Raw genomic sequence first — 26,099 nt, 5'->3', positions numbered from 1 at the left:
GACTGGAATTGAGATGGGACGCCATGTTGCGTTTGGAGAGCCCCTGATGTGCCTAAACATTGAAACCCCCCACAAGTGACACCATTTTGGAAAGTAGACCCCCTAAGGAGCTTATCTAGAGGTGTGGTGAGCACTTTGACCCACCAAGTGCTTCACAGAAGTTTATAATGCAGAACCGTAAAAATAAAAAATCATATTTTTTCACAAAAATGATCTTTTCGCCCCCAATTTTTTATTTTCCCAAGGGTAAGAGAAGAAATTGGACCCCAAAACTTGTTGTACAATTTGTCCTGAGTATGCTGATACCCCATATGTGGGGATAAACCACTGTTTGGGCGCATGGGAGAGCTCGGAAGGGAAGGAGCGCCGTTTGACTTTTCACTGCAAAATTGACAGGAATTGAGATGGGACGCCAGGTTGCGTTTGGAGAGCCACTGATGTGCCTAAACATTGAAACCCCCCACAAGTGACACCATTTTGGAAAGTAGACCCCCTAAGGAACTTATCTAGAGGTGTAGTGAGCACTTTGGCCCACCAACTGCTTCACAGAAGTTTATAATGCAGAGCCGTAAAAATAAAACAAACATTTTTTCCCACAAAAATTATTTTTTAGCCCCCAGTTTTGTATTTTCCCGAGGGTAACAGGAGAAATTGGACCACAAAAGTTGTTGTCCAATTTGTCCTGAGTACGCTGATACCCCATATGTGGGGGGGAACCACTGGTTGGGCGCATGGGAGGGCTCGGAAGGGATGGAGCGCCATTTTGAATGCAGACTTAGATGGAATAGTCTGCAGGTGTCACATTGCGTTTGCAGAGCCCTAATGTACCTAAACAGTAAAAAAAAAACACAAGTGACACCATTTTGGAAAGTAGACCCCATAAGCAACTCATCTAGATGTGTTGTGAGAGTTTTTAACCCTCAAGTGTTTCACTACAGTTTATAACGCATAGCCGTCAAAATAATAAAAAAAAAAAATTCCCCCCAAAATTATTTTTTAGCCCCCAGTTTTGTATTTTCCCAAGGGTAACAGGAGAAATTGGACCCCAAAAGTTGTTTTCCAATTTGTCTTGAGTACGCTGGTACCCCATATGTGGAGGGGAACCACCGTTTGGGCGCATGGGAGGGCTCGGAATGGAAGGAGCGCCATTTGGAATGCAGACTTAGATGGAATGGTCTGCAGGCGTCACATTGCGTTTGCAGAGGCCCTAATGTACCTAAACAGTAGAAACCCCCCACAAGTGACACCATTTTGGAAAGCAGACCCCCTAAGGAACTCATCTAGATGTGTTGTGAGAGCTTTGAAGCCCCAATTGTTTCACTACAGATTATAATGCAGAGCCATGCAAATAAAAAAAATAAAAATTTTTCCACAAAAATTATTTTTTAGCCCCCAGTTTTGTATTTTCCCAAGGGTAACAGGAGAAATTGGACACCAAAAGTTGTTCTCCAATGTGTTCCGAGTACGCTGATACCCCATATGTTGGGGTAAACCCCTGTTTGGGCGCACGGGAGAGCTCGGAAGGGAAGGAGCACTGTTTTACTTTTTCAACGCAGAATTGGCTGAAATTGAGATCGGACGCCATGTCGCGTTTGGAGAGCCCCTGATGTGCCTGAACAGTGGAAACCCCCCAATTATAACTGAAACCCTAATCCAAACACACCCCTAACCCTAATCCCAACGGTAACCCTAGCCACACCTCTAACCCAGACACACCCCTAACCCTAACCCCAACCCTATTCTCAACCGTAGATGTAATCCAAACCCTAACCCTAACTTTAGCCCCAACCCTAACCCTAACTTTAGCCCCAACCTTAACTGTAGCCTTAACCCTAACCCTAGCCCTAACCCTAACCCCAACCCTAACCCTAGCCCCAACCTAACCTTAGGCCCAACCCTAGCCCCAACACTAACCCTAGCCCCAACCCTAGCCCTAACCCTAGCCCCAACCCTAGCCCTAACCCTAGCCCCAACCCTAACCCTAACCCTAACCCTAGCCCTAACCCTAGCCCTAACCCTAGCTCTAACCCTAGCCCTAGCCCTAACCCTAGCCCTAATGGTAAAATGGAAATAAATACATTTTTTAATTTTTTTAATTTTTCCCTAACTAAGGGGGTGATGAAGGGGGGTTTGATTAACTTTTATAGCGGGTTTTTTAGCGGATTTTTATGATTGGCAGCTGTCACACACTGAAAGAAGCTTTTTATTGCAAAAAATATTTTTTGCGTTACCACATTTTGAGAGCTATAATTTTTCCATATTTGAGTTGACAGAGTCATGTGAGGTCTTGTTTTTTGCGGAACGAGTTGATGTTTTTATTGGTAACAAGCTCGGGCACGGGAGATTTTTTGATCGCTTTTTATTCCGATTTATGTGAGGCAGAGTGACCAAAAACCAGCTATTCATGAATTTCTTTTGGGGGAGGCGTTTATACCGTTCTGCATTTGGTAAAATTGATAAAGCAGTTTTATTCTTCAGGTCAGTACGATTACAGCGATACCTCATTTCTATCATTTTTTTTTATGTTTTGGCGCTTTTATACGATAAAAACTATTTTATAGAAAAAATAATTATTTTGGCATCGCTTTATTCTGAGGACTATAACTTTTTTAATTTTTCGCTGATAATGCTATATGGCGGCTCGTTTTTTGCGGGACAAGATTACATTTGCAGTGGTACCATGTTTATTTATATCTGTCTTTTTGATCGCGTGTTATTCTACTTTTTGCTTGGCGGTATGAGAATAAAGCGTTGTTTTTTGCCTCGTTTTTTTTTTTTTTACGGTGTTCACTGAAGGGGTTAACTAGTGATATAGTTTTATAGGTGGGGTCGTTACGGATGCGGCGATACTAAATATGTGTACTTTTATTGTTTGATTTTTTTTATTTAGATAAAGGAATGTATTTATGGGAATAATATATATATATTTTTTTATTTATTTAGGAATTATTATTATTTTTTTTTTTTTACACATGTGGGATTTTTTTTTTTACTTTTTTACTTTGTCCCAGAGGGGGACATTACAGATCGGTGATCTGACAGTGTGCACAGCACTCTGTCAGATCACCGATCTCACTTACAGCCGTGCAGGCTTACAAGCACCTGCACGGCACCCGGAAGTAATCCCTGCAGGACCCGGATGCAGCCCCGCAGCCATTTTGGATCCGGGGCCTGCAGGGATAGGAGGTAGGAGACCCTCGCAGCAACGCGATCACATCGCGTTGCTCCGGGGGTCTCAGGGAAGCACCCAGGGAGCCCCCTCCCTGCGCGATGCTTCCCTGTACCGCCGGCACACCGCGATCATGTTTGATCGCGGTGTGCCGGGGGTTAAAGTGCCGGAGGCGGTCCGTGACCGCTCCTGGCACATAGTGCCGGATGTCAGCTGCGATAGGCAGCTGACACCCGGCCGCGATCGGCCGCGCTCCCCCCGTGAGTGCGGCCGATCGTGCTGGCCCACCCCACATGGACGGAATAATACGTCCAATGGCAGAAAGGGGTTAAAGTTCCTGTTAAAGTGGATGGAATTTGTAGAAGTCTCATGCCCACTGTGTCTTTCTTCATGCAGTATTATCTGACCTGCAGTGCATTTTTCAAATCCGCAAGGTGTCGATTTCTCTTGCGGGTACGCTGGGTTTTATGTGCAGATATTCCCCATAGACTTGCATCAAATGAGGAAAAAAATCACAGGGGAAAAAAAGCACATGTGATTTAATGCATTTACCCACATATGAAATTCACACACATCTGTATCAATAAAGTTTTATCAAAGCCAAACAACAGAAAGCATAAAAAAAACAAAGCAGGTTTATTTTAAAGGGAATCTCTCACCAGGTTGTTGTTGCCTCATCTGAGAGCAGAGTAATGCAGGAAAAGAGACCCTAATTCCAGTGATGTCTCACTTAGTTTACTGTGTGCAGCAGTTGTGATACAATAAGGGTATGGGTATGTTTCCACGTTCAGGAAACGCTGCGTTTTTGACGCTGCGTTTTTCTGCTGCGTCAAAAACGCAGCGTCCAGATGTTACAGCATAGTGGATGGGATTTTATGAAATCCAGACTCCACTATGCGTTTAAAAACGCATGCGTTTTTGCCGCGAAAACGCATGCGTTGTGCGTTTTTTCAAAACGCTGCATGTTGCTACTATGAGCAAAACACGCAGGCACACCGCAGGTGACCTGCCAGTGACCTCAGGTGCAGTTTTGGTCAGGATTTTACTTGCATAAAATCCTGACCAAAGACTGATGCAATCCTGAACGTGGAAACATACCCTATGTGTCCACGTTCAGGATTGCATCAGGATTTGGTCAGGATTTTTCATCAGTATTTGTAATCCAAAACCAGGAGTGGGTGATAAATGCAGAAGTGGTGCATATGTTTCTGTTATACTTTTCCTCTAATTGTTCTACTCTTGGTTTTGGCTTACAAATACTGATGAAAAATCCTGACCAAATCCTGATGCAATCCTGAACGTGGACACATACCCTTTGGGTATGTGTCCACGTTCAGGTTTGCTTCAGGCTTTGGTCAGGATTTTACTTGCATAAAAATGCCCCTGAGGTCACTGGCAGGTCACCTGCGGTGTTCCTGCGTGTTTTGCTCATAGTAGCAACATGCTGCGTTTTGAAAAAACGCACCGCATGTGCGTTTTCGCGGCAAAAACGCATGCGTTTTTTAACGCATAGTGGAGTCGGGATTTCATTACATCCCCTCCACTATGCTGTAACATCTGGACGCTGCGTTTTTGACGCTGCGGCTCAGCGCTGCGTCAAAAACGCAGCGTTTCCTGAACGTGGACACATACCCTAAGAGTTTTTCGATGTAGCAGAGCTCAGAGAGCTATCCCTGCCCAACCCTCTCCTCCTGATTAGCAGCTTTCTTTGTGCATTATATATTGAGCGAAAGCTGCAAATCAGGGCAGGTGGCAGAATTGCATTTGAAGACATGAAAGCAGCTAGTCTAGCAGTCATAATTTCCTGCTGATGAAACACTCATTGTATTGAAACACACAGCCTAATAAGTGACACATAACAGAAATCAGTATCTCGGCCCCTACATCATGATGCCCTCAGATTACATTGCAAAAGACCTGCATAACCCTAGAATGTGTTGTGTTTGAAATATACACTTTCAGATAACCCGGGCCTTTTAACCCTTTGTGCAAATAATATGGAGGAACGCAAATAAATAACTTTTACAAGTTTATCTCAAAATTGCAAAGTAAGATATGAAAAATGCAGTAAAGTAATTTAGCAGAAAATAGCAAAAAAGTAAGGCGGCATACGCATTTCCTTTAAAACACGACAGAACAAAAAGGGACAAGAAAATGCAATAAAAATGGATGTTAAAAAATTAATTCTAAAACGCAATACAAATCACACAAGTAATCTAATTTACATGATAGGTGTTAGAGGTCGAGTTCCCGCCTCTGCACAGGGGGAATCTCGGTCAATCTCCGCTGCGGTCTCCCATTCTTCTCCTGCCGCAGTGGAGTCTAGCGGAGACGTCGGTCCCTCGCTCAGTCTGACTCTGTACAAATAGTTAATGCTGCTTTTCCTGCTTCTGTTTTGTGGAGTTTTGTGTGCATGCGTGACCACTGACTGCTCTCTGTTTGGGCAGTTAGCCTGTGCCTCTGTGAAGTCTAACAGGGTGTTAGGGCTAGCGGAACGCACTGAGTAAATATAGATGTTATTATTGGTGCGTTCACAGCCCGGGGTCCACCGTGCAGGAGGAACCTGCTGCTAGCAAATGACAGCACTATATGGCGGTTTAAGCGACCTCTGTTACTTCACAGAGTCGCACGGAAACAAGATGCTGTGCCCTGTTAACCCCACAGGAGTTCACAGCTAACTGCCGAGCTGAAGGCAGTCTGTGGTCACACACACATACAATCTCCTCACCGGAGAAGCCGGTATTCTAGGGGCTTATTTCAGCCGAGTCCCTGAACACACACATAAATGTGACCACACTGGCGCATGCACAAAACTGATTCAATGCTAGCGCATGGCCATGCGAGCCTTAAATAGCTGCAGCTTCCTAGAAGGACCAATGAGAGGCTGCTACAGAGCCTGCACACCTACAGGACCTTCCTAGAAGGACCAATAGATTTGGCTGCAGTATCTGAACATGTGACCCTCGATCTCCACTGAGAGATCTTACTCTGGGCATGTTCAGAACGAGAAAAGCAGGACTTAGTCCCAGAAGCGTCTGCTCGCCGCTGCCCAGTACTGGCTTTAATGGCAGAAGCTGGAAAAGCTGCAGTAACCCTTTGGACAGAGTCAGACTGAGCAAGACGCTGGGACCGACGTCTCCGCTGAGCAGTCTCCACTGCGGCTGGAGAAGGGTGGGAAACCGCAGCGGAGATGGCTCGAGATTCCCTCTGTGCAGGCGGGATCTCAACCCCTAACACAGGGTGCAGTGCAGTGCTTTGCTTTAACGGCTACTCGGTGAATTAACTGAGTTAGTCCATACCGCCATATAGTGCCGCCGTTTGCTAGCAGCAGGTACTCCTGCATGGTTGACCCCGGGCTGCGAAAGCACCAATATCAATAAAAACATCTCTATTTACTCGGTGCGTTCCGCTAGCCCTAACATAATACTAGCGCCAGGGTCTGGCTAGTAAATGGCGGACATTCAGCAATCCTTGCAGTATATCCAGCAGTTGGAGGGTAGGTTGGCAGCTCTCGAGAGCTCAACCTCAGCTGTGGATGTTACCGCAGTTTCTGTACAGGCTGCTAGCGTGGCTGCAGCAACCTTGTCCACTGCCACCCCTGTTCTGACATTATCTCTCCTCACGCTGCCAGAAAAATTTTCTGGAGATAGCAAATCTTGTAGGGCATTCGTGAGTCAGTGCTCAATTCACCTTGAGCTCCTGGCTGCACGCTTTCCCACAGAGCGGGCTAAGGTGGGATTTATTGTGTCTCTCTTGTCGGACAGGGCGTTGGAATGGGCTACGCCGCTGTGGGAGCGTGGCGATCATGTGGTGCAGAGTGCTCCGCTGTTCCTGAGCACTCTGAAACAGGTCTTTTTAGGACCTCAAGTCACCCATGACACGGCGCTCCAACTGCTGGCATTAACTCAGGGTGAGTCCTTGGTCAGCCATTTTGCCGTCCGCTTTCGTACTTTAGCCTCTGAGCTGGAGAGGTCGGATAAAGCCCTTATCCCCATATTTTGGAGGGGCCTGGCTGATCACGTTAAGGACACTCTGGCCACTAGGGAGATTCCTGCCACACTGGAGGAGTTAATAACTGTCTCTACTCGAATTGACCTCTGTTTTAACGAGTGGAGGTTAGAGCGAGCCCAGTGTAGGCAGAAGTTTCGGCTGGCTCCCACCTTCGCCAAACCTCTGGAATCTTTGGTCCTGGTTCCTGAGTGACATGAGGCCATGGAAGTGTCACGAGTGGGATCTAAGTCCTGGACCGCTTGTGCACTCAAGGTCTGTCATGTTTGCCAGCAGTCAGGACATCTTGCCACCAGATGTACCCAGCGGTCGAGGAAACGTCAGTGTCTAGTGGTAGTAGGTGGAGGTACACTAGACACGGTGACGTTTGCCTCCAAATTGTCCTTTAAGGGGACAATTATTATAGGCTCATCCTCCCACTCGGTAGAGCTCTGCATGGATTCTGGGGCGGAGGGCAATTTTATGTCTTCTGCCTTCGCCCAACGTCACGCAATCCCCCTGGTTATTCTAGCTCAACCAGTAACAGTATGAGTGGTGAATGGGTCGACACTACCCTCACAGATAACACACCAGACCATCCCTTTTACTCTGTCCATGTCACCATCCCATCAGGAGATTATATCTCTGCTTGTCATTCCTGAGGGAATTGATGAGGTCCTGTTGGGGATACCTTGGCTACGATACCACTCTCCTCATATCGAGTGGTCCTCAGGCAGAATTCTGGAATGGGGTGAATCTTGTGGGGGTAGGTGTCAGAGGGAGTGCATTCAGGTTGCTACTACAGAGGTACCGCAGATCTATCCTCTCTCCCCAAGCAATATTGGTTTTATGCAGACGTGTTCTCCAAAAAGGCGGCGGAGACCCTTCCGCCCCATCGCCCCTATGACTGTCCTATTGATCTCTTGCCTGGTGCTGAGCTTCCCCGGGGTCGAGTTTATCCGCTATCTCTCCCGGAGACAGAGGCAATGTCTCATTACATTCAAGAGAATCTAGCAACAGGGTTCATCAGGAAGTCAGTGTCTCCTGCTGGGGCTGGGTTCTTCTTCGTGCAGAAGAAGAATGGGGAACTGCGTCCATGCATAGACTACAGGGGTCTTAACGCCATCACCGTTAAGAATAAGTATCCTTTGCCCTTCATATCTGAGCTCTTCGATAGGCTTCGGGGAGCAAGGGTGTTTACTAAACTAGATCTGTGGGGTGCTTACAACCTGATTCGCATCCGTGAGGGGGACGAATGGAAGACGGCTTTTAACACCAGGGATGGGAACTATGAATATGTGGTGATACCCTTCAGGCTCTGTAATGCCCCAGTCGCTTTCCAAGACTTTGTGAATGACATCTTCTGAGATATGCTCTCCACCTCGGTCGTTGTCTATCTGGATGATATTCCCATCTACTCTCCAGATATTGACTCCCACCGGAGAGATGTTTGCAAAGTCTTTGACCTCCTACGGGCAAACTCCCTCTATGCCAAGTAGGAGAAGTGTATGTTCGAGCAGGAGTCCTTACCTTTCCTAGGCTATATCATCTCCGCCCAGGGATTGGCTATGGATCCTGCCAAACTACAGGCGGTGATGGACTGGCAGGAACCCCATTCTCTTAAAGTGGTGCAGCGCTTTATGGGGTTCATTAATTATTATCGCTAGTTCATTCTGCACTTCTCAACTTTGGTAGCTCCCTTGATTGCCCTCACCAAGAAGGGGGCAAATGCCAAATTGTGGTCTGAGGAGGTCTCCAAGGCCTTTATTTCCATAAAGTCACACTTCGCTAGCGCTCCCATCCTACATCGCCCCAATGTAGATAAGCCATTTATCATGGAGGTGGATGCCTCATCTGTTGGTGCAGGAGCATCCAAAAGGATGCTCAAGGTCGGAAGCATCCTTGCTTCTTAAGACCTTCTCACCCGCAGAGAGGAATTATTCCATCTGGGATAGGGAGTTGCTAGCCATGAAGTTGGCTTTCTCGGAGTGGAGACATCTCTTGGAGGGAGCTCGTTTTCCCTGCCAAGTCTTCACAGATCATAAAAAATTGGTGTACCTGCAGACAGCCCAGCAGTTAAATTCTCGCCAGGCCAGATGGTCCTTGTTCTTCTCCTGGTTTCATTTCACCCTCCATTTTCTTTCTGGGGAGAAGAACATTCATGCCGACGCTCTCTCTCGCTCCGTTGTGACATCTGTGAAGGAGGAAGAGGAGCCTCGGCTTATAGTCCCCACCGAGATCCTGAGAACTGTGGCCCCAGTTTCGCTAGAGTCTGTGCCTCCGGGCAAGACTTTTGTACCATCCAGTTTGCGACCGGAGGTTTTCTCTTGGGCACACTCGTCCAGGGTGGGTGGACATTTTGGTTCCAAAAGGGCATCTGAGTTACTGGCGAGGACATACTGGTGGCCGCGTATGGCTCGTGATGTCGCAGACTATGTTTGGGCATGTGTCTCTTCCGCCAAGAACAAGTCCCCTCGGCAACGGCCAGCTGGGTTGCTTTACCCTCTGCTGGTGGCAGACAGGCCCTGGGAGATGGTCAGGATGGACTTTGTGGTGGGCTTTCCCAAGTCTCGTAGTTGCACCATTATCTGGGTGATCACCGACCATTTTTCCAAAATGGTTCATTTGGTGCCTCTTCCACGGTTACCTTCTGCACGGGCTCTGGCAGCCTTGTTCATCAAGCATATATTTTGCTTACACGGTATGCCGGACAAGATTGTCTGTGACCGGAGTCCCCAGTTTGCGTCTTGATTCTGGAGGGAGCTTTGTCATCTACTCAGTATTGAGTTAAATTTCTCCTCGGCTTATCATCCCGAGATGAATGGGTTGGTTGATAGAGCCAATTAGACTCTGGTCACTTATTTATGACATTTTGTTTCTGCCAGGCAGGATGACTGGGCATCCTTGTTACCGTGGGCAGAGTTTGCCCTTAACAATGCTGTAGCCGACTCCACCGGTCAGACTCCTTTCCTCCTTAATTACGGCCAGCATCCGCGGGTTCCTGTGCCTATGCCCGTGTCCTCTGCTGACTTCAGGGTGGCAGACTGGGCAGTGGAGGCACGAGACATTTGGGACCGCACTCAGGATGCCATCCGGGCCTCCAAGGAGAGAATGAGGTCCTCCGCCGATGCACATCGGCGCCCTACCCCGACCTTTGCTCCTGGCGACTTAGTGTGGCTCTCCGCTCGTAACATCAGGCTGCGTGTTGAGTCCACTAAGTTTGCTCCTCGCTACTTGGGTCCCTTCAAGGTCCTCAAACAGGTTAATCCTGTCATCTACAGTCTAGCCCTTCGTCCACCCCTAGATATCACCGACACCTTTCATGCGTCCCTCCTTAAGCCTGTATACATGTCCTGGTTTTCTGAGTCATCTGCCGGGACATCGGGTTCGTCTACGGATGATTACGAGGTGAACGCTATTTTGGGGTGCAAGGTGGTTCGTGGCAAAAATGTTTATTTGGTGGACTGGAAGGGTTACGGTCCTGAGGATAGGTCATGGGAGCCTGCTGAGCACATTCGGGCTCCGCAGCTCATTGCTGCCTTCGAACGTAGCTAGGCCCAAGGAGGGGGGCCCTAGGAGGGGGGATAATGTTAGGGGTCGAGTTCCCGCCTCTGCACAGGGGGAATCTCGGGCCATCTCCGCTGCGGTCTCCCATTTTTCTCCTGCTGCTTTTCCTGCTTCTGCCATTGAAGTCAGTGCTGGGCAGTGGTGAGCAGATGCTTCTGGGACTAAGTCCTGCTTTTGTCATTCTGAGCATGCCCAGGGTAAGATCTCAGTGGAGTTCGAGGGTCACATGATCAGATACTGCAGCCGAGGCCATTGGTCCTTCAGGAAGGTCCTGTGGGTGCTCACGCTCTGTGGCAACCTCTCATTGGTCCTTCTAGGAAGGTCCTGTACATGCTGCAACTATTTAAGGCTCGCATGGCCGCACGGCCATGCGCTAGTATTGTTCTTTGTTATATGCTTTGTGCCAGTGTGGTCATGTGAGAGTGTGTTCGGGGACCCGGCTGAAATAAGCCCCTAGAATGCTGTCACCTCCGGCGAGCAGTTTGTGTTTGTATGTATTCAGGAACCTGGCTGAAATAAGCCCCTAGAATGCTGGCACCTCCAGCGAGGAGTTTTGTGTGCATGCGTGACCACTGACTGCTCTCTGTTTGGGCAGTTAGCCTGTGCCTCTGTGAAGTCTAACAGGGCACAGTACTTTGCTTTCACGGCTACTCGGCGAATTAACTGAGTTAGTCCATACCGCCATATAGTGCCGCCATTTGCTAGCAGCAGGTACTCCTGCACGGTGGACCCCGGGCTGCGAACGCACCAATATCAATAAAAACATCTCTATTTACTCGGTGCATTCCGCTAGCCCTAACAATAGGTGCATAAACATTGCAGAAAATCGACAACATAAAAAACCGACTAAATACTCATCATGGTAACATAACCTTAGCCACTAGATAACCAACACATAAAAAACAAAAAATATCCAAAGCGCACTCTCAATTGTAAGCAGCACAATCCACAAAAACAACCAGAATCCGCTAATCCATATCTATAGTCCCTAACCAAAAATGGATTGACAGCACTAAGGGTAGAAAAGATAAAAAACTTCCTTTATTACTCAACGCACATAACAAATCAACATTTTGACCATTCAGGTCTTTCTCCGGTTGATTTGAAAAGTTGAAATGGTGCATTGTTATGTGCATGGAGAACAAAAATATTTTTTTTGTGGAAGCTATGGCAGATAGAGAACGTAAGTCTACAGAATTTTGAATTTTTTTACCAGTCACTTGCATCTGTCATTTTTTGTTTCATGTTGGATAATCCCTTAAACTCCTTCACTATTTTGGCAGTGCATATCAGTAGAATTTTCAGTTTGAATATCACTTTTACAGCAATTTTATTTTGATTGATCTGTAATACCAACCTCAACCAGTGGGCATGGGTGGCATATTTTTGTGTAAAAAAGCAGCCATATCTAATCTTATACAATTCCATTATCACCACGCTATGATATTTCTAGCTGAATCCAACCTTTGGCATCAGTGTTTACTCGCTTTATCTCAAAACAGATTTCAAAATGTTTACTAATGGCTCAAACTTAGACCTCTTTTAATGGGCAGCATGGTGGCTCAGTGGTTAGCACTGAAGCGCTGGAGTCCTGGGTTCTAATCCCACCAAGGACAACATCTACAAGGAGTTTGCATGTTCTCCCTGTGTTTGCGTGGGTTTCCTCCGGGTACTCCAGTTTCCTCCCACATTCCAAAGACATACTGATAGGGAATTTAGATTGTGAGCCCCATCGGGAACTGCGATGATAATGTGTGCAAAACTGTAAAGTGCTGCAGAATATTTCAGCGCTATTCAAAAAATAAAGGTTATTATTAAAAATAAAGATTATTATTAAATAAAGATTATTTACAGTCCTTAATTTATAATCCTTTTAGATTTCAAATCCTGAGTAAAGTCGTCCAGATCCGGCGTTACAAATGGAGGTCATAGCTATCATGTTAGTAACATTATTCACTCTCTATATCATACATTATTTATACAACTGGATGAATAATAGGAACAAAAAATTTCCTCCGGGACCCAGAAAACTGCCACTGATTGGAAATCTGCATATTGTGTTCTTAAACGGGCTTCATCAAACTTTATTAAAGGTAAGTCACAATCTATTTTACATGACTCAGCTAAAGAGGTAACTAGGGGATTTGTTAGAAGTGCTCGCCAATATTAAAATGGCATGTAAAAGTTTCGTCACCTCTGGTCAAAATTATTGTTGTAAACGGTTAAGCAAGCTGAACATGAAATGATCTCTAAAAGGGCTCAAGTCAAAGATGACACATTTCTAGTGATGAGCGAGCACTAAAATGCTCGAGTGCTCATTGCTCAGGTCGAGCAGATTGGAATACTCGGGTACTCGGCCAGAACAACGAGCCCAATGTAAGTCTATGGGAGACATGAGTATTTTTACAGCGATCTCCCCCGAGGGTCCATTTAAGGTCTAAAAAGGTCTGAAAATGATGGAAACACTGTTCAAATGACACAGGGACCTCATGGGGATTGCCCCTGGAAGTATTCCTGACTCCTAGTTCACAGCTTTAATAATTTTGTTCCGAGATTCATGCCATTTTTCCCGGTGCCATAAAAAACACACTAAAACGAAACCAAAACTGATTTTGCTGGGAAATATGATAACGTACAGCCTTTGCAGGTTAATGACTTGCCTGTAAGCCAAATATGTAACCCCAGAAAGAAAGAACCTGGCACTCAACTTAATGCTCGTGTCAATTTTTAATGTAGTACCCAAAACGTTTCGGTCCTATGTCGGGACTTTCATCAGTTACGTACTAGTAGTGTAATTTTAGGTTACAATGATGCCAGAGGGCACACTGTGGTCTGCGTCTGTTAATGCACAGAGAGTTTAGCAAGATAGGATGGACTTATAGATCTCATAACGCTGGAGTGTACCGGTGTCCAGACGCGGTATCCTCTGCTGGTCTCAGACGCAGTCCATGGTGTGCCCTCTGACATCGTTGTCACCTAAAATTACACTACTATTACGATACTGATCAAGGTCCCGACATAGGACCGAAACGTTTTGGGTACTTCATTAAAAATTGACACGAGCATTAAATTGAGGTCTTTCTTTCTAGTTTCACATGGTGTGGGATCCTACCTTGGCACCAAAAATAGTAGTGCACCCGCCTTTACCCTTTAAGTATTTAACCCCAGACCGAAAATTTCCTCCCCCACTTAGGGTTAGTTCAGACGCAGCATTTTTGAAGCGTTTTTCAACTTTAACATTGCTTTCAACCACTACAAATGCATTCACTGGGAAATGTCATTGTAACATTTAACACCCCTAGCTGGCCATGTGGTGTGTGACACATAAGCAGACCCATCTTGTTTCATGTATGAAGGAGGGACTCTTAAAGTCACAGAGCATATTTTTACTGGTGCATCAGGCGGCATTAATCTTTTTAAAGGGCCATTGTGAAACAGTGGGTCTCCTAAGCTGTTGTAGCATATGCTGTGAGTGGATGGGCTGCCAAGAATTACGATGCATCACAATACCCCTTTCATAAGATGTCCAGGGTGGACTCCTGAAAAAATGTTGCATTGAATTCAAGGCCTGCCCTGCTACCAATTCATATGCACCCCAATAAGCCTTTGAACCCACATACTGGATGGGCCAAGGAAAATCCACTTCACAATATGCATTTTGTCCTCCATACTCCTTTGTTTTACACATTGGCAGAAATGCCAACCTTGCTGCATAGTCAGTCATATGCACCCCATTACGCCTTGGAACCTACATACTGGATGGGCCCATGAAAATCCACTTGTATTTTTTAATGGTATGATGGTTTCCTCTTTGCAGAATTATTTACAGGAGAATTTGGCAATTTTTTTTACATGTTTTTAACACTAAGGTTCAGATACGGCTTTAAATAAGGCTAATACTTGCAATACAAGGCAATTTTATTGCAAACTATAAAATTCAAGGGATAGTATGATTGAATAGTGTGAGTGCGTACACTTTTGTACATGTTAACATTCACAGGTTAATACTGTAAGTATATATAAGGATTAAATACATATAGCGATTACATATAGGGTTATGTATAACCCTAGAACGCGTACCTGGGGCCTCGCAGGCCTGCTAGGTTACTTGTTTTCTATTATCTGTAAAACTACATTAGTTAGAATTTTGAAACTCAAGGTAATCCTCAGGTATATAGTTGTTAGTAATATCCAGTTGTTCATATATTTTTATGTTATAGGCATCTCGTATAGCAACGCTTTTTTTGTGACTACCCCAGATTCACGTACCTGGGGCCTTTGAGGCCTGCTTTGGTTTACATGTACTCCTCAGGCTTCACTCTCAGCAGCACAAAATGCTTATCAAGGCAAATTACAGAGGCAATGATCCGATGTGGAATATGCTTTCAGGAACAGCCAGAGCAAAGAGAAAAAAAAAGAAAGCGCTGCTATATTTGTCCAGCAAAGAAAGAAAGAAAATCAGAGCGTTTATGTTCTACTTGCGGACAAAATGTATGCAGGGAACATTCTGAAGAAAAAATAATATGCAAGAATTGTCGGGGGAATATGTAAAGTGGAAAATAAATATTCCTGCACCAAGTTTGCTACAGACTTTATGTAAAAACTTTTTATGAGAAAAAATGTATCCATCATAAAAAATTGTACTGAGTGAATATATTGGGCGTGCCCGTTTAGTTACATTTTTGTTGTTTTATGTACATAATTTTTTGGGGGAATTATACACATCTTAGGCTATGTTCCAAGTAGCGCTGGGGTTCACCAGAATGTGATCCATAATGGATCTGACCTCCTGGTAACTCCAGCTAAGGCTGATGGAATGCCGGGATTCCACCAGCCTTAGCTGAGGTCACCAGGAGGTCAGATCCATTACGGATCCCCTCCTGGTGGACCCCAGCGCTAGTGGGAATGCATCCTTACTTTGCAAATTTAAAATAAACTTTGAAAAGTATTTTTATTTGAGTTATTCCATGTTATTTGCACACAGGCCTAAAAGGCCCCAGGTACGTGAATATGGGGTAGTCACAAAAAAAGCGTTGCTATACGAAATGCCTATAACATAAAAATATACGAACAACTGGAAATTACTAACAACTATATAGCTGAGGAATACCTAGAGTTTCAAAATTGTAACTAAAGTAGTTTTACAGAAAATAATAAAAAAGTAACCTGACAGGCCTGCGGGGCCCCAGGTACGCGTTCTACCAGCCTTAGCCGGGGTCACCAGGAGGTCAGATCCATTACGAAATCCCGTCCAGGCGGACCCCAGAGCTAGTGGGAATGCATGCTTACTTTCAAATAACTTTGAAAAAAAAAATTTTTTGAGTTATTCCATGTTATTTGAAAACAGGCCTCAAAGGCCCCAGGTACGTAATAGTGTAGATTTCTATGGTCACGCATTCTAGGATAAAGATTAACTGCATACAATATACTTAGATCATCACCAAGAGGCTTTTAAACATCATCCGTCTGGAATATCAGGGAAGCAACACCAAGACAGAGAACCCCTGAGAGATTACCTACACTGCATGCATTCAGTATACAGTATTTTAATCTGGATTCCAAATCGCCATTTGTATATTTGCCATTTGTACATTTGAGGCAGCCAAAGTTATGGCTCTCAAGGAGAGAAACTAATATAGTGAACAAAGAATTATTTGTAATGAACTACTGAGCCAAACTAACAGCATCGCTTTATCAAATTTATATGAAGTGTATTTTGTCCAATGTGAGCAACCAGGCAACACAAAAAGTTGCTTTTCAAGTGAGCTCTTTAAGGTACACAAATGTTATGAAGTCTTTGCCAACAAGGATGTGGTTTCACCAATGGGGGGTACCTTTTTAAAAATACACTATTGCCATCACAGCCCCCCTTGCTCAAAATTCTGTGGCCTACAAAAGTACAGAACATGTTCACCCAGGTCATGTCATCGGAGAAAAGGAAGAAACATTGCAGGAAGTAGAGTTAAGAAGTAGGCCCAACGTAGGGGTGTGGGTCTCTGAAATTTGTAATGGAGGGCATGAGCTGACAAACCATTCCCCAATGTGGGTTCCTTTTTTTACTAAATAAAATAGTGCCATCATAGCCCCCTGGCCCAAAATTCACCGTATAGAGCACGTTCACCCTGGTCATCTAGTGGCAGTTAAATGACACATTGCAGGAGACAGAGTTAAGAAGTAGGGAGCTGACAAACAATTCCCCAATGGGGGGTCCTAGTTTTAATAAATAAACTAGTGCCATCACAACCACCTTGCCCAAAATTCAGTGGTGCAGCGCCCCAGAGTCCTGGTTGCTGCAGTAATGTCACTCTTCTACCAGGGGGAATGATATTACGTCTGATGGTACTAAAGGAGTTCACCTGAACAGGTATCACAGTCACACATTGTTATCTCCTATTCCTGTTGTGGCTATTGATAACACTCCTCTGGAACATGGGTGTATTTCTCGAAAGGTTACCGGGTTCCCACTTATTGTGAATATGGAACATCAGGAGTGTATAGACTTGTTTGTCCTTGCTAAATTACCTTGCCCAGTTGTCCTAGGATTACCCTGGTTAAAAATGCACAATCCTTTGCTGGACTGGTCGTCTCAGTACTATAAGGGCCTGCGGTCAGGGGTGTTATGGTAATTGTTCTAATGTTCACATTGCTGCTGTTGTGAAGATGGAGCTACCTGAAGCCAGTCAGGATTTCTGGAGGGTATTATCTGGGATTGATTCGCAAGCTCTACCACCCCATAGAGATTACGACTGCGCTATTGAGTTCGTCCCAGGTGCCACACTTCCTAAGAGTCGTTTATTTAATCTGACGATTCCCAAGAGGGAGGCCTTAAAGGAATACCTACAGACTAGTTTAGCTGCAGGTCATATAAGACCCTCTAAGTCCCTTGTGGCTGTAGGATTCTTTTTTTGTCAAAAACAAGGATGGGGGCCTTAGTCCGTGTCTGGATTTTCGGGAGATTAATAAGATCACAGGGCACAATCCTTACCCGTTGCCGCTAATTCCAGATTTGTTTAACCAACTAACTGGAGCGAAGTGGTTCTCTAAGATTGACCTTCGTGGGGCATATCTCTTGCTGCGGGTGAAGAAGGGTGGTGAATGGAAGACAGCCTTTAATACCCCAGAAGGCCATTTTAAGTGTCTGGGGATGCCTTTTGGCCTTATCAATTTGCCTGCACTTTTCCAAAATTTCATTAATGACATTCTGAGTTCGTTGATCGGTAGGAGTGTTATTGTTTATTTGGATGATATTTTGATATATTCACCTGATCTGGAGTCGCATTGGCAGAGAGTCCGCGAAGTTCTACAGATTTTGAGCGAACACTCACACTTTGCTAAATTGGAGAAGTGCGAGTTTGCAGTACAGAAAATGAGTTTTTTGGGTACCTTGTCTCCATTGATGGGTTTGAGATGGACCGGGTGAAGTTTCAGGCAGTGCTGGAGTGGCCTAGGCCTGAATGTTTGAAGTCGGTTCAGAGCTTTTTAGGGTTTGCTAATTATTACAGAAAATTCATGAAGAATTTTTCTGTGATCGCTAAACCTATAATTGATCTCACCAAGAAAAGTTCTAATTCTGTCCAATGGTCCAATGAGGCTGTTAAGGCTTTTGAGCATCTCAAGGAGAGGTTTAGCTCTGCTCCTGTTTTGATCCAGACAGATGAGACCAAGCCATTTCTGGTAGAGGTTTATGCCTCTTCAGTAGGGGTGGGGACAGTCTGTCCCAGGAGGGAGAGGATGGGGTGCATCCCCGTGTTTTCTTTTCTAAAAAAATTTCGGAGACTGAGCTCAATTATGATGTTGGGAACAGAGAGTTGCTGGCTGACGACATTTTTTGGAGGGGGCTAGACATCCGATACAGGTTTTTACTGATCATAAGAATCTGATGTATCTGGATGCTGCTAAACGTTTGAATGCCTATCAAGCTTGGTGGTCACTGTTTTTTGCCCGGTTTCATTTCTTCTTATCATATATCCCTGGGACAAAGAATGTTAGAGCCGATGCTTTGTCTCGTAGTTTCTCTCCAGCAGTTATTGCTGAGAGGAGGAAGTATTTTGCAGAAAGGGGTGGTGGTGGCAGCGTTGGGTTCTGAGTTGGAGAGTAGCATCCTAGAGGCCCAGAATGCTGCACCAACTAACACTCCATATGGTAAATTATTTGTGCCTAGACCTTTGTTTGCTGAATGTCATGAGTCTCGGTTGGCTGGTCATTCAGTGATTTCAGAAACTAGAAAGTCGATCGGTCAAAGTTTCTGGTGGCCAGGGTGGCAAAGAGAAATCATCAAGTGGGTGCTTCAGTGTACTGTGTGCGCTAGGTCGAAGGCCTCACGTGCCCTTTGGAGGTTCCTATTTCACCATGGTCACATCTTGCTATGGATTTTATCACTGATCTGCCGGTCTCTGAGGGCTTTTCTGTCATCTGGGTTGTTGTGGACCAGTTTAATACGATGTGTCATCTGGTCCCGTTCAATAAATTACCCTGTGCCAAGACTCTAGCTAAGGCATTTATGAAAGAGATTGTCAGGCTCCATGGGGTTCCCACGGATATTGTTTCCGATAGAGGACCGCAGTTTGTGGCTCGCTTTTGGCGTGCTTTTTGTGACAGATTAAAGATTCGTTTGTCATTTTCGTCAGGTTATCATCCGGAGTCCAATGGACAGACCGAAAGGAACAACCAGGACGTCGAGTAGTTTTTGAGATGTTTTGTAGCAGACAATCAGGAGATGTGGTCGGAATATCTACCACTAGATGAGTTTGCTCTTAATAATCATACATCTTCCTCGGCTGGGTGTTCTACTTTTTTTTGCTGTACAGGGAGGCATCCATCTTTCGGTCCATTTTCAAAGATTGGGGCAGCGGTGCCTTAGAAGGAGAGTTTTTCTGGAAATTTGGACAGGGTTTGGACCAATGTACGCCATAATCCGAAAGAGGCAAATAGGAGGTCAAAGAAATATTTTGACAAGAAAAGAAGGGAGGCATTGTTTGCAGTTGGGGACATGGTCTGGTTGTCCTCTAGGAATCTGCGTTTGAAGATCCCTTCTAAAAAACTGGGCCTAAGCTTGTAGGACCCTTCAAAGTGGTTCAGGTTGTCAACTCGGCTGGGAAGAGATTAGACATCCCCTCGTCCTGGAGAATTAATTTAGTTTTTCATGTATCTTTACTGAAGAAAGTTGACACATCAGATAAGGAGGAGATGCCGACTGTTCCTCCAGTTGATGAGGACGGCGAGTTTGAGATTTCACGCATTTTAGATTCCATGTGGCACAGAGGAAGATTGCAGTATCTCGTGTCCTGGAAGGGTTTCGGTCCCGAGGATAATTCCTGGGTGAAAGCTGAGAACGTCTTGGCCTCAAGGCTGATTAAGGCTTTTCACTTTTTCCGAATAAGGCTCAGCCAAGAGGAACCCGGAGGATCCTCGTAAAAGGGGACTGTTATAATCTGTTTTGTTTTTGACCATCTGCCATCTTGTTGTGGTTTTCTGGCTGCCGGTCTTTTTCCCCTGATGCTGGGTTGTCTTAGGTCAGGTGATTGTATCACCCTTTATTGCCCAGTACCTGCCTCCCAGTCCTTGCTGGACAACAGTGTTAATCTGCTAGAGTTCTCGCTAGGTGCTTTGATAGCTTTCTGTGTTTGATATTGTGCAGATCTGGGATCCCCGGTTCTGCTATCCTTAGTTTCTGTTTTCAGTTGGTTTCTGCAGTCTTCTCTGTATTTTCTATTAGGAGGTGACCTGTTTTTATACCCAGTCCTTAGATATTTTAGGGACCTCCTTCCCCTTATCTATAGGTCTTTGCTTGAGATTAGTGTTGAGTGATACCGTCCGATACTTGAAAGTATCGGTATCGGATAGTATCGGCCAATACCCGAAAAATATCGGATATCGCCGATACTGATACCCGATACCAATGCATTTCAATGGGACGCAAAGTATCGGAATGGTTCCCAGGGTCTGAAGGAGAGGAAACTCTCCTTCAGGCCCTGGGATCCATATTCATGTGTAAAATAAAGAATTAAAATAAAAAATATGGATATACTCACCTCTCCGGTGGCCCCTGGATCTTACCGCTGTAACTGGGAGCCTCTGTTCCTAAGAATGAGCACGTGAAGGGCCTTCGATGACATCGCGGCTTCTGATTGGTCGCGTGACCGCTCACGCGACCAATCAGAAGCCGCGACGTCAGCCGCGACGTCATCGAAGGTCCTTCACAGTCTCATTCTTAGGAACGGAGGCTCCCGGTTACAGCGGTAAGGTCCAGGGGCCGCCGGAGAGGTGAGTATATGGATATATATGGATATACTCACCTCTCCGTGAAGGACCTTCGATGACATCACGGCTGACGTCGCGGCTAGGGTTGAGCGACTTTTATTTTTATAGGATCGGGTCGGGTTTCACGAAACCTGACTTTCTCAAGTCGGGTCGAGTGAAATCGGTCGATCCTATAAAAAAGTTGGGGTCGGGGTCGGCCGAAACACGAAACCCAATGCAGTGCAATGGGATACTATGGTTCCCAGGGTCTGAAGGAGAGGAAACTCTCCTTCAGTCCCTGGGATCCATATTAATGTGTAAAATAAAGAATCAAAATAAAAAATATTGATATACTCACCCTCGGACACGCCCTGGTACTAACCGGCAGGCTTCCTTCCTAAGACTGAGCGCGTGAATGACCTGCGTGATGTCGCAGCTTGTGATTGGTCGGGAGTAGGGTTGAGCGACTTTTATTTTTATAGGATCGGGTCGGGTTTCACGAAACCCGACTTTCTCAAAAGTCGGGTCGAGTGAAATCGGCCGATCCTATAAAAAAGTCGAAGTCGGGGTCGGCCGAAACACGAAACCCAATGCAGTGCAATGGAATACTATGGTTCCCAGGGTCTGAAGGAGAGGAAACTCTCCTTCAGGCCCTGGGATCCATATTAATGTGTAAAATAAAGAATCAAAATAAAAAATATTGATATACTCACCCTCGGACGCGCCCTGGTACTAAACGGCAGGCTTCCTTCCTAAGAATGAGCGTGTGAATGACCTGCGGTGACGTCGCGGCTTGTGATTGGTCGTGAGCGGTCGCATGGACAAGCCGCGACGTCATCTAAGGTCCTTCACGCGCTCATTCTTAGGAAGGAAGGCTGCCGGAAAGAAGCAGGGTGCGTCTGAGGGTGAGTATATTCCTATTAGGTATATACTCACCCTCGGACGCACCCTGCTTCTTTCCGGCAGCCTTTCTTCCTAAGAATGAGCGCGTGAAGGACCTTAGATGACGTCGCGGCTTGTCCATGTGACCGCTCGCGACCAATCACAAGCTGCGACGTCACTGCAGGTCATTCACACGCTCATTCTTAGGAAGGAAGCCTGCCGGTTAGTACCAGGGCACGTCCGAGGGTGAGTATATCAATATTTTTTAATTTGATTCTTTATTTAACACTTAAATATGGATTCCGATACCGATTCACGATATCGCAAACATATCGGAACTCGGTATCGGAATTCCGATACAAGATTCAGAAGATCGCCGACCTCATGGCCGACCCCACACAGGGGTCGGGTCGGGTTTCATGAAACCTGACTTTGCCAAAAGTCGGCGACTTCTGAAAATGGCCGACCCGTTTCGCTCAACCATAGTCGGGAGCGGTCACATGGACAAGCCGCGATGTCATCTTAGGTCCTTCACGCGCTCATTCTTAGGAAGGAAGGCTGCCGGAAAGAAGCAGGGCGCGTCCGAGGGTGAGTATATTCCTATTAGGTATATACTCACCCTCGGACGCGCCCTGCTTCTTTCCGGCAGCCTTCCTTCCTAAGAATGAGCGCGTGAAGGACCTTAGATGACGTCGCGGCTTGTCCATGTGACCGCTCGCGACCAATCACAAGCCGCGACGTCACCGCAGGTCATTCACGCGCTCATTCTTAGGAAGGAAGCCTGCCGGTTAGTACCAGGGCGCGTCCGAGGGTGAGTATATCAATATTTTTTATTTTGATTCTTTATTTAACACTTAAATATGGATTCCGATACCGATTCCCGATATCACAAACATATAAGAACTCAGTATCAGAATTCCGATACCAGATTCAGAAGATCGCCAACCTCATGGCCGACCCCACACAGGGGTCGGGTCGGGTTTCATGAAACCCGACTTTGCCAAAAATCGGCGACTTCTGAAAATGGCCGATCCGTTTCGCTCAACCCTAGTCGCGGCTTCTGATTGGTCGCGTCAGCGGTCACATGAGCGGTCACGCGACCAATCAGAAGCCGCGACGTCATCGAAGGCCCTTCACGCGCTCATTCTTAGGAACGGAGGCTCCCGGTTACATCAGTAAGATCCAGGGGCCGCCGGAGAGGTGAGTATATCCATATTTTTTATTTTAATTCTTTATTTTACACATGAATATGGTTCCGATACCGATTCCCGATACCACAAAAGTATCGGAACTCGGAATTCCGATACAGCAAGTATCGGCCGATACCCGATACTTGCGGTATCGGAATGCTCAACACTACTTGAGATTAACATAGGATCGTTGATGGGTCTATTCGCAAGGAATGGGTCGCCCACTCCATCGTAGGTGTCGGGACCACACTCAGTCGGAGCAGCCTTTGGAAGTGGGGAATCACCAGAAATAATACACAAGACACGTCTCGTATAGTATATCACTGGGAAGCCTCTGAAGCACGCCTGCCTTCAAGGTGCTATCCCCTCTTTATATAGTTGTACAGGTAGTTTCAGTGGTTATACAAGTTTTGCTTGTTTAAACAAAGAGAGAAAAGAGAAGACAAAAGAAAACAGATTCGGCTATGTGATAGTTTCACAACAAACAAAACAGTACAGTTTCGCCTAAGTGGCAGTTTCACAAACAAAAAATAGGATTTCACACTATGGCTAAAATGTCCTTGAATGGACAGGTTAATATTGATCACAAATTCTTATTGGTTCATTGAGGTAACCATTTTTGTTCCGCTCTTCACAATCCCCCCTTTGACATATTCCATTCAAAACCTTGTCATATAGACGATTATTTTAGTCATTCTTTTTGTGATAAAAAAAAAAAAAAAATCTTTATATTCTCGCATCCATTACACAAAATTTATTTGTGCATACCGAGATACCCTTGAATACAACCTTGAATAATACATATATAATTACAATAACTATAACTGTATGTATTAGGCTTTGCATAATCCCGGTAACCCACCCACCGATCCCCCTGAACCAATTGGCCGGGTTAAGAAAAGAAAAGGTATCTGACCACCAGCTATCCTTATTTTGGTCATTGTCTTTGTCATACTGATCCCTGAGTCGTTGTACGTCTTCTAATTTAAATCTCATACTCATAGTACTATTCGGGTCTATATAATGACAGCAGGTGGGTCCGATGATTTGACACATACCCCCTTGTAGGGTTGAGCGAAACGGGTCGATCATTTTCAAAAGTCGCCGACTTTTGGCTAAGTCGGCGTCTCATGAAACCCGATCCGACCCCTGTGCTTGTCGGCCATGCGGTACGCGACTTTCGCGCCAAAGTCGCGTTTCAATGACGCGAAAAGCGCCATTTCTCAGCCAATGAAGGTGAACGCAGAGTGTGGGCAGCGTGATGACATAGATCCTGGTCCCCACCATCTTAGAGAAGGGCATTGCAGTGATTGGCTTGCTGTCTGCGGCGTCACAGGGGCTATAAAGGGGCGTTCCCGCCGACCGCCATCTTACTGCTGCTGATCTGAGCTTAGGGACAGGTTGCTGCCGCTTCGTCAGAAGCAGGGAGAGCGTTAGGCAGGGTCCACTAACCACCAAACCGCTTGTGCTGCAGCGATTTCCACTGTCCAACACCACCTTCGGTGTGCAGGGACTGTGGAAGCTATTTTTTTTTTTTTTTCCCCTCAGCGCTGTAGCTCATTGGGCTGCCCTAGAAGGCTCCGTGATAGCTGTATTGCTGTGTGTACGCCACTGTGGAAACCAACTGCTTTTTTCAAAGCACATATCCTCTTGTTCCTTCCTTTCTGCACAGCTATCTTTTTTGTTTGTCCACACTTTTTATTTAATTTGTGCATCAGTCCACTCCTATTGCTGCCTGCCATACCTGGCTTAGATTACTGCAGGGAGATAGTAATTGTAGGACAGTCCCTGTTTTTTTTTTTTTTTTTTTTTTTTGTGGGAGATTAAGATTTGCATTTCTGCTACAGTGCCATCCCTGTGTGTGCCATCTCTCACTGAGTGGGCCATAGAAAGCCTATTTATTTTTTCCGTGATTTGTGTTCTAAATTCTACCTCAACACAAAAACACTACATCAATCAGTGGGAGAAAAATATTGGCCTCAGTCAGGGCTTGTGTGCCACTGCTGTGTGTGCTATCTCTCATTCAGTGGGCTATAGAAAGCCTATTTTTTTTTTTTATATTATTTGGTTTCTAAAGTCTCCCTGAAAAAAAAAAAAATACCTAAAAAAACAGTGGGAGAGTAATATTGCCCTTTCAGCTTGTGTGCCAGTCTTGACTCCTGGGTGTGCCACCTCTCTCCCTCTCATTCAGTGGGCCATAGAAAGCCTATTTATTTTTTTTTTTAAATATTATTGGGTTTCTAAAGTCTCCCTTAAAAAACAAAAAATACATAAAAAAACAGTGGGAGAGTAATATTGCCCTTTCAGCTTGTGTGCCAGGCTTGACTCCTGGGTGTGCCACCTCTCTCCCTCTCATTCAGTGGGCCATAGAAAGCCTATTTATTTTTTTTTTTAAATATTATTGGGTTTCTAAAGTCTCCCTTAAAAAACAAAAAATACATAAAAAAACAGTGGGAGAGTAATATTGCCCTTTCAGCTTGTGTGCCAGTCTTGACTCCTGGGTGTGCCACCTCTCTCCCTCTCATTCAGTGGGCCATAGAAAGCCTATTTATTTATTTTTTAAAATATTATTGGGTTTCTAAAGTCTCCCTTAAAAAACAAAAAATACATAAAAAAACAGTGGGAGAGTAATATTGCCCTTTCAGCTTGTGTGCCAGGCTTGACTCCTGGGTGTGCCACCTCTCTCCCTCTCATTCAGTGGGCCATAGAAAGCCTATTTATTTTTTTTTTTAAATATTATTGGGTTTCTAAAGTCTCCCTTAAAAAACAAAAAATACATACAAAAACAGTGGGAGAGTAATATTGCCCTTTCAGCTTGTGTGCCAGTCTTGACTCCTGGGTGTGCCACCTCTCTCTCTCATTCAGTGGGCCATAGAAAGGCTATTTTTTTTTTTGGTTTTTTTAATATTATTTGGTTTCTAAAGTCTCCCTGAAAAAAAAAAAAACATAAAAAAACAGTGGGAGAGTAATATTGCCCTTTCAGCTTGTGTGCCAGTCTTGACTCCTGGGTGTGCCACCTCTCTCCCTCTCATTCAGTGGGCCATAGAAAGCCTATTTATTTATTT

General features: G+C 45.3%; 1 protein-coding gene across 3 annotated transcripts in view; it reads left to right on the top strand.

Moving 5' to 3' along the window:
- LOC143808730 (cytochrome P450 2K4-like) overlaps positions 1–26,099 on the top strand; it is a 162,426-nt gene that overhangs the window by 13,846 nt on the left and 122,481 nt on the right. For all 3 annotated transcript variants that reach the window (XM_077291674.1, XM_077291672.1, XM_077291673.1), the window contains one exon: positions 12,601–12,816. In XM_077291674.1, coding sequence (XP_077147789.1) covers positions 12,643–12,816 — 174 coding nt within the window. In that variant the 5' untranslated portion in view covers positions 12,601–12,642. The remainder of the gene's footprint in view (positions 1–12,600; positions 12,817–26,099) is intronic.

Source organism: Ranitomeya variabilis, chromosome 2, assembly GCF_051348905.1.
Source record: "Ranitomeya variabilis isolate aRanVar5 chromosome 2, aRanVar5.hap1, whole genome shotgun sequence".
NCBI classification, from domain to species: Eukaryota; Metazoa; Chordata; class Amphibia; order Anura; family Dendrobatidae; genus Ranitomeya; species Ranitomeya variabilis.
This window is presented reverse-complemented; position numbering and strand designations above follow the sequence as displayed.